The 9735-nt window shown below is 42.1% G+C and overlaps 1 protein-coding gene across 1 annotated transcript; it reads right to left on the bottom strand.

Moving 5' to 3' along the window:
• Window positions 1-3825: 3825 nt before the first annotated feature.
• rnf228 (ring finger protein 228) lies at window positions 3826-9127 on the bottom strand. Its single transcript, XM_085380268.1, has one exon. The coding sequence runs from the start codon at window positions 6633-6635 to the stop codon at window positions 5865-5867; it is 771 nt and encodes a 256-aa protein (XP_085236394.1). The 5' UTR covers window positions 6636-9127; the 3' UTR covers window positions 3826-5864.
• Window positions 9128-9735: the final 608 nt, after the last annotated feature.

Here is a 9735-nt window from a genome sequence, read left to right as displayed (position 1 = left end):
TCTGTCATCTCTGTTTTCGACTACATTTTATGGTGAATTTTGCTTCAGAAAAAGCTTCAGTCTGACGCAAAACATATGAGTTCAGCGTTTTCAGAACTTTGAGTACCAGTTATTAAAGCAAAGCTACAAGACAACTGTGCGTAATATCGTCTCCAGTGTGTTTTACGCACGTCATGGCTCATGACCTCCAATTTGTTCCCACCCCATGCCCTCACATATGACTCAAATGGTGCTAAAAAAAAGTGTGCACCTCTAGGAATTTACTGTGGTTTTCAGACTGCAGCACCGACCAGCAGAGAACAGTCTGAAAGGGGACGTGCGCCACAGCAGGATACGACGCCAGGGCGGCCGTAAAGCTAGTCTAGCTCTGAGGCACTTTAGAGCTGTATACCCCCCCCCACACACACACACACACACACCACCACCACCACCACCACCACAGAGGTTATTGTCCAATATTGTCCACCACTCAGTAAAGACGATGGGGGGAGACGAGTTGACTCTGTAAATATTCAGCATCCATTCTCCTTTTTCAGGGTGTCGTGGGCCATAGCATCCTTTAGCCTGTGATCAGTCACTGAAGGCAGAGACTCAATTGTGAGCGAAGGTTCGCTTTCCTTCACTGTCTAGATGAAGAAAGGCGACGCCATCATCACCTAAGTGACAATCGAAGTGGATATTCGGACTGGTGCATCAGATGAACTTATCAATATTTGACTTTGGAAAATATCATAAATTGCGGTTACAATTCACTGACTTTTTAGTGGCACTGATGCATTTCTCATTAATATTATTACATCCTTGAGTTTGGACCAAATCAAAGCGACAAATATGAGTGGTGGGCCTACATGGATGAATACGCCAGCTGGAGATGTACACTGTCTAAAGCCTGGACCGAAAGTCCTGAAATCTTCGTGTGACTCGCGCAAAACTAAAACTGAAAAGCCCTGCAGCACCTGATCATCCCTTTAACGTCTCAGTCCACTCACCTATGGGCTTTCCACTGAGCAATAGGGACTTCGACAGAGGGGGTCACTGTCATTCACCTTCATGTACGCAGGGAAGAGATACCCCACAGGCTTAGTAGGTTTCAATTAGCACTCGTCTTTTAAAAAAAAAAAAAAAAAGGGGGGGGGGGGGGGGGTCGCTTCAAATGTTGTCCTTACTGTCAAAAACGCGCCAAGACAAAAGATAGAAGCTGGCTTTAAAATAAGCAGGACTAACGGGGGTCTTTCACCTGCTAATGAGGGTGTCATTATCTGCGGGCTGAAGCTTATTATCATCAGCCAATGAATCCTGCGGGTTTTCATAAGGCGGCTTCAAAGAGAGGAGAAAACTGTTTATTTTCCACCGAAAACGCGTAAAGAGTGATTTCATTTCTATGCTGTGGCAGAGCGTTATTTCAGCCATTAAAGCCAAATTAATCATGAGTAGTAAGGTCAGGGATTTTTCAGGTTGTAGGGAACAGTGTTACTATGCAAATGAATGTTTTACCCCATCTGAGTAGTACAATAAAGTGTAGAAGAAGCTGGGAGTTAAACTGCGTTGTGTTTTCGTTTCTTCTAAAGTTTGAACCATCACTCTTTTCGATGACGGATGTGACGATTTGGGATAGATCCCGTTGAAATTGGATATTATCGAATTTTTAAAAAAAAGCCACAGAGGGGCAAATGGAAAACAGAAAGTGAGGCATGATGCATACCTCGACCCTTTTCTTTTAAAGCGACATCGAATCTCCGTGTCCAATCCATTACCGGGGGATGAGATTCAAAGTCAGAAATCTTTCCCGATGAGAAATAAATTAGTTGCATCATGCTTGGACGGCATTCACAAACACGTATATTTGTCACATCAATCAGGACACTTTTCCATCAGTGTATTAGAGGAGCGGGCTAATTATTTGATTTGAGATAGGATTGAGTTTTTCAGGTGAAAGAAAGTTCAACTTCACAAAGCTCGGTGCTTTACACAAACCACACACAACTGTATGAAAGTTGTTCAAAATAAATTAAAACATGACAATACATTAACACACACCATAAATAGTAATAATTTATATTTGGCCTTGTTACATGTTGACTGTAGGGTCCTTTTATTTCTTCAAGTTTATTAGGCCGGCTATTTTTAGTAGGCTAAAGTTGTGGACCACTTTTTAAGTTAAACTGTGTGATTGTTTCTTTTGCGGATATATTTTTACCACTATAGCCTGTATATTTTAATGGCATATAAAGCAACATTTTCTCCGTTGTTGAGATATTGCCTAATAACTTTATAGACCACTCTTTTACTTCTTACACTAACATTTCTTACTTATGTTTCACTAAAGTTGCCTACCGTCTTTGATTCAGCTGACGTTTTGTTTTAGTTTTTCTGTTTACTGTAGTTTTATTTTTAAATTTTTTCGTCCATCTCTGTATCCATCACTTTTAAGAGCAACACACACACACACAAGGAAGTGTATGATTATACAATAAGGCTTTATTGTATAATTTGCTGCTTTTTTGTTATTTAAAAGTTGTTGCTTCAGTGCTTTATGGAACAATACCATTTACGATGTAGCTATGGTTTAATTGTTTAATTGTGTATCTGTATTTATCTTTACTTCTACTCGACTGCATGGGTTTTATATATATATAAGACCCATATATATATATATATATATATATATATATATATATATATATATATATATATATATATATATATATATATATATATATATATATATATATATATATATATATATATATATATATATGCATTTACCTTGCTGTTGCCAGACACTTTCATTTTCGATGAGTGTTTGAAAGCATCCTATTCTATATTGTATTGTTCAATGAGAACTAAATGAAGAAACATAGGATGTCACTGTGCTCTGCCAAAATGATGTTTAGTCTACAATGACTAATGGAAACAAAGAACATGTAAGCTGGTCTGTATTTTAAGCTAATAAAACTAGTAAGCTGGGCATGCGCTGCATTATATATGTATAGGCAATGGGTGGAAACTAAAGATAAATAAAAAGAAACTATGTAAAGCGACATACATGCAAGCATTAAATTTCGTAAGGTTAGCATTGCTAAAAGAACATGTCGTTTGTAAATGTTTGTAAATGTGCCTCAAACTATTTACCAGAAATCTTTGTAACTGCACTTAGGGGGCCGGTGCACACTCAAACCTGTGAACCCCCGCTCGTTTGCATGCTGCTCTAATGATAGCAAAAGAGGTGCGTATTCCTCGAAGAAATCCGCTGTGTAAGAACATCAATTTATGGGGTGTGGAACTTCTGGTCAACACGTGATCGGAAGAATGCACGAGCTGAATCTAACCAGCAATTAGACGGTGAACAGTCAACACTGTTGTTTTTATTTTTAATCTGTTCTGCTGGGTTTATGTTATAAGGGAAAAATCTTGATGCTCAATGGCTTAATTTATGTGAACTAAAAGGAAGCCTTGTATGAGTAGGTAAACACGCATGACAAATCTCAGGCTGTGATATTAACGCGCACATCAGCATCCAACTCATACTTCAAAAATGTATTTACTTTTAATCAGCGTTTAGCCGCTGAACGTTTGCATAACTAGACCTACATGAGAAGTGCAACCATGTTGACACTAAGGGATGAAATTTGTACTCTTTTTTTTTCTTTATTGCGTGTAGCATCCTTTGTCCAGCAGGGGGCATGTTTGACGCACAGCAGGGAGCTAAATGTGTCAAGTTGGATCATACAGCATTCAGTGTATGACCACTCATTATGTAAGCGAGAAGAAGAGACCATTGTCTTCAGCCTAGTGAGGAAAATGAAAAATGGAGCAGATGCTCATGTTTCCTTTATTACTGAAATGTGTTTATGTATGTAAAACAGCACATAAAGAACATTTCTCTGTGCAAATACATTTGGTACTTCAACAACAACCACAGAATCTCAGAAAAAAAAAAGAAAAACGTTTTTCTAGGTCCTCTGAAGTAAATACAATATGCGTACATCTGTCAAAGGTAAACCCCTTTACTTGTGTCAAATAAGAGGGTGAAAGTGCATCAAATACAAGTTGGGAAAAGGTCAAGCAGGATGATTGAAAGCGACATCAGATTTAGAAGGGGAGGGGGGGGTGTTTAATAATCAGGTTAAATTGCTTTGCTCTTTCCCCCTGCAGTGAGGTAGGGATACTAGTGCTTATAAATTTTTTAAAAAGAAAGAAAAAAACACTTTGGTGTCCAGATTGAATTCAAATTCTATATTAAATGCTGTCACGGAGTTAGAAGATATCACAGTATTCAAATTCACATTTGTCATGGAGCACATTTGGCAGTGTAAAGGTCTCACACTGCACCCCTAATAACTAACCGTATAGGTTATAGCAACAGCAACATTCACAGACTTTACCACTGACTCATGATAAAGCCTGTGAGCTTCAGCCTCTTTCATCCTAGTGCATTACATGCAGACCCGCAATGCCTTTCAGAGCTATAAATTACATCATCTAAATTATATTATGCTTTAGTTTACTCCAGGCACCGGAATAGCACAAACCCTCTCAGACCATATTGTACTGTTTTTCTCTCTTGAATGCCTCTTCCTAATCCCAGCCACACACAGCTCACGGGGCTCTTTATGTATCCAGAGGTAATTATGACTCACAGGATGTCTCAGGAGCCAGAATGACACCAAATGTATCCTTTTAGGAGTTTTCCTTCATAGCTTTAAAGATGTATCACTGGCTTTTCACACATGGCTTTAAAGGAAGAAAACGGGCGGGTTTGGAAGCAGCTGGGAGTGGAGCCTGGATCATTTAGCAAACAAGGGCAGGTTGCTTCCTTCTTCAAAACCACACATTTTTCATGAGCAAGTGTGCTAAACATTGGAAACCCTGTTTCTCATTGATGTGATGGGAGAGGGAAATCCCTTCCAGCACCCACAGCTGGGTGCTGTCTGCAGCAGGAGGCCCGTGCAAGATTTCCATTATTATAACAGTGACGTTTTGCTTCATTCAGCAACAAGGTGAGGCACACGAGTCAGGAGACGCACCGTCTCTTCCAATTAAAAAGAAAAAAAATAAAATAAACCTATTAAAAAAGCCTTGACCTTTCAGTAGCCAAACATGCACAAATGAGGCAAAACACAGGTTCAAAATCACAAGCTTTGCAGTTTTCCTGCAGTGGTACCCTGCAGGGCGAGGTTAAAGCACAAGGTTCATGAAGAGTCCTTAAGAAAGGCTGATCACTCCCACACCTCTGCACCTGTCAACTATTTACAAGGTTAGATTGTGGATGCATCTTCTACTGTACCTGCATCTGCATCTTAGAGGCTCTCCATGCAAACATATACAAGCAACCCTTCATAAGAACCCTGGAAACTCAGTTAATCTCATAACTGAGATGAGATATCAGCAAATATCAGTACATTACAATAGTGCTTTGTTGAGATATGAGTGAACGATCGTGGACAGTTATCATACAGTGATTGGCATAGTGGGATATGCATATTATTCAGCAGGGTAAGGTGGTGAGGGTGTCAAACCTTGGAAATAAGCACTTCAACATTCAGCCATATACAAACCAAATACAGACTTAGGCCCAGGCAGAGGGTCTAAGACTTGGAGTTCACTCATGGAGATGCCCAGACTGCAAATTCAAGTGCATAACTTAAGGGAAGAAAAAACAACATATCAAGGATCATGTCGGCCTATTGCTCCAACAACATGAAGGCCTTCGGGTGTTTGCTATACTCATAAAAGGCCATTTTGGGCAAGATTTATTCCTAGAAAAGTAAAGGGAGCAGGAGTTGCCAGTACTATGTACATCACCACCCACACACCCACAGCAGCCTGCAACATCTCCATCGAAAGTCAGAGGCGGCAGCCTATCAGGCGTTTCTCCGGGAGTTACTGGTGGCGGATGAGCGGCCTGTCTCATGGTCCGGTCTGTATTTGAGCCAGCAGATGAGCCATGTGACGACGACCGAGAACATGGCCAAGATGCTGGCTACCGACAGGCAAATGGGTCCCGCCGGCGAGGGAGGAATGCTGTGGCTGTGCACAAAGATCAGGCCCATGAACAGCAGCACCAGCATGGAGAGGAAGGAGAAGATCACGCACACGCAGCCGGTGGTCAGCGCCACCCTCTTGCAGCTCTGACAGCTGTCGTAGCGCACCGAGTCCTGGGAGAGGGTTGTGGCCGCGGACACGGTGGTGGACGGGGTCGCCTGACTGGCGCTGGACGCCCCCGACGCCTCCTCCCGGCGGAGGGCGACGAGAGCCGGGTGCAGCGGGGGAGGGTACGGCGGCAAAGCGTCCTGAGGCAGGGGGTCCGAGTCGATGTAGAGCGGGAAATCCTCCGTCACCTTCGTGTTGTTGGGGAGGTTCTGTATCCGATAATCCGGAACCGGGGTCCGGTGGCGACAGACGGGGCAGCTGATGCGCCATGGCCGCTCCTCCCGAAGGTGAAGCGTGTTCAGGCACTCCTCGCAAAACGTGTGCAGGCACTCTAGGATCTTGGGAGCCCGGCGGTCAAGGTCGAAATAATTGTAGCAGATTTTGCACTCGTACTCCTCGTAGGGAAACGCCGAGGAGGCCTCGCCGGGGGGTTCCGCTCCACTCGATGCCAGATCTACCTCTGCCATGTCATCTTTCGCCATTCACATTCTCCGGTGAACACAAAGGGAGCTGGCGGACAGATGCTGATGACGGTGCACGTCTCTCCTTCTCTGCCCCCTCCTCTCCTCTCCCCTTTCATTGAAACGCCATCATCCGTGTGCAGACATCACCGCTCATGTGTTTTCTTTTTTTTATTGTTGTTTTTGGTTCTTTAAAAAAAATAATAATAATAATAATCCTCCCTCTGCGTCCTTTTCATGTGGAGCCGCACGGACGCAGTTCGGGATCCAGGTAAAATATTTCAAAAGAAGCCTTCGTTTCCTGTTCGCCTGTGTGGGAATAGATGATGTAATGGTGGTGACTCCGGTGGGAAGGTGGGGGGGGCTCATCCATCCAGAGAGTCCGAGAATCCCACAAAACAGAGAGAGAGAGAGCGAGAGAGAGAGAGGGGGGACTCTGCGTCTTAGAGTCCTGTTAGAGAGCTGCTGTTGCTGTTCCCGCTGTGGTAGTGCAGCAGGCTGCCTATGATGACAGCCATGCTGGCTGGGAATTACGTAGACCCTGGCTCACAATAGGATGCGCTTATTTGGTCAACTGGGGGCGTCAATTCTCTGTTTCCTGTAACACGAAACATCAAAACTCACACGGTGTTCTGGCAGACAGAACGCGGTGTGTGACAGTGCAGAGCGACAGTGAGCATCAACAAGTTTCACGTGAACCAAGGAGGCTCTTCAGAATCATTTACACCTGTAGTCTGAAAAATACATAGCTGGTGTAGGCTGTAGATGGAGGACAGACAACAATCATGGTCATAGTCGTTTCGAACTTCATACCTGCCCCAGAGGAAGTGAGGGACTAAAGCTGAAGCATAACATCTGAACATTTAGGGCAAATCCAATTAGCCGTTGGGTTATCAAATTAAACTCTAAAGTATGAACATGAGCTCTCAAATGAGAACCCTTTGGAGAGGTATTTTAAAGAATGAGCAGAATTGGAATCATCTGAGACACACATTTGGTTTGACCTAAGGCCAGGGTTCTCAACATGCAGCTCGCAGGCCAGTGACGCCTCCTCTCTAGAATCTTATGCAGTCCCTCAAACGTGAAAGGAAAGAACGCATTAATTCATACAGAGTTTTAGTTGCTGTAGGGCAGGCAAATACTAATGCAATCAAATGCATCCTACACCCCTTTTCACCTGATGTCGGAACCTTCCATTCCATCAAGTCGCTGCGGGCTGTGTCAGCCTGACATTTCTAGGGAGCTGCACTTCAGGTTAAGTAGAAAGTCACTTTGTAGAGTTAGAGTTTCCAGTTATGTCGTTACAGTGCAGATTTCCCACAAAAGTCTAAATCAGGCATAAAAGGTGAAAACTCAGAGATTTTTTATGACCTACCCTGATACATATATATTTCTAGTAGTTCCTCTCTCACACCGCAAAATACAGGAAGGCCAAACTGACTCATTAACATTTTGCAGCACGCAATTTACTGCTAATTGGCCTAAGTGTGTCTTATTTTTGCATTTAATATTGAAATGAACTGACTGCACCTGTGTTTAGAAAACTGTGGAACTTTTGTAAACACCTGTAGAACTAACCACACTTATAAGCACTCACACGCTATTTCACCCTGTTTAGTAAACCTGGTCCACAGTGGCCCAAACTCTGGTTTATTTGTGCAAGGGACCAACTGCCCAGAAGCATCCATGGTGCATTTGCAGAATGTGTGAGGGCACCATGAATGCTGAATGTCATACACAGGTTTTGCCATGCAGGGTCGTCTTTTTCAAAGAAGGTGTTGCGTATTTCAGAAAGCCGGTACCTTCCATTATAGCAGGATGGTTCCATAGACGAATAGTGTGGATTAACTGCTGCCCAGATCAACTGAAAAGAGTCAGAACAATAAGCAGTGAAAAACACAGCAAAGAACACCCTCGGACGCCAACCTCCTATTATATGATTGAGCAAGATGGAAAAAGTGTTATTCCAAAACTACAGCAACTGACCTCCTGAGTTCCCAAAAACCTGCAATATTAGTGATGTCAGCATAAGCACAAAGAAGAGGTGATGCAACACAGTAATAAGCACTGTGTTATCATATTTAAAATGGGCAAATATTTGAACATGTCAGTTTTCATTGTACCCTTTCCATCTGAAGAGGTTAAATTATGTCTGAATCACTGCATTCTGTTTGTAATCACAATTTACTTTGCACTCTAACAGGATGATATAACCGATTTTTGTATTAGGTCCCAAGTAACCACGGGTAAGTTAGTTTACTGTTTGGTTATTCAATGATATGAGAAAATGAGCACCAACAATGAGTTTAGGTTTTGCACATATAAAAGTGAACATGATAATGTCTACAGAATGGTCACAACTGACCTGTATCCACATCAGAGCTGTTCCCAATCAAAGCTCACTGCTGTACTGTACAGTTAAGTCTCTGCTGTGGTGAAAAATCACAGGCAGATTAATTTTGTGGATAACCACCTCATGACCATAAAATGTTGATTTACGTAATAAACATTTTTTGAGGGTGAATTGAACATGTGCACTTGGGCTTCGTGGAATAATGTTTATTATTATTTTAAATCAATGATCAATTAATTATTGATAGAAAAACAAATAGTTATTATTAAGAAAATACCTATAGCCTGCAGAATATGATGTAGAAATGTGACCCTGGCAAAGGTTTCCACTTAGGGACCTGACACATGACACAAATAAACAAAGCATTGAAATCATAAAATAAATCTTAAGCTTAAAAAACCAGAAAAATTAGAAATAAATTGAATACTATAGACTGAAGTCTGATGGGGTAAATCCTGCCTGTATTTTAAGCTCGGGAGAAAAGACAAGTCATTACAAGAAAACATAAAGTTTCAGAAAAGCCTGTTAAACCTCTTAGAGCAGGCGTGTGGTCTGAGCCTGTGGGAGAAGCACATCACTGAATCTGATAAACCAATTAGTGGAAAAGGGAAACTTGTGTTTTGAGACAAATGCTCACAGTTATGGCAGTTTACTGCAAAAAGCCACACAGTTTGACTCTTCAGACACTCCTTAGTAATAGCTCAGTAAGAATCCCCGTGACATGCTGATTTAACTTAAAACCTTCTATGAGCGCAGCCTTCGACCACT

Source organism: Rhamphochromis longiceps, linkage group LG14, assembly GCF_057381845.1.
Source record: "Rhamphochromis longiceps isolate RC_006_pf linkage group LG14, R_longiceps_female_GT1.1, whole genome shotgun sequence".
Lineage (NCBI taxonomy): Eukaryota > Metazoa > Chordata > Actinopteri > Cichliformes > Cichlidae > Rhamphochromis > Rhamphochromis longiceps.
Note: the sequence above shows the minus strand (reverse complement) of the source record. Positions and strands in the feature narration are given on the sequence as shown.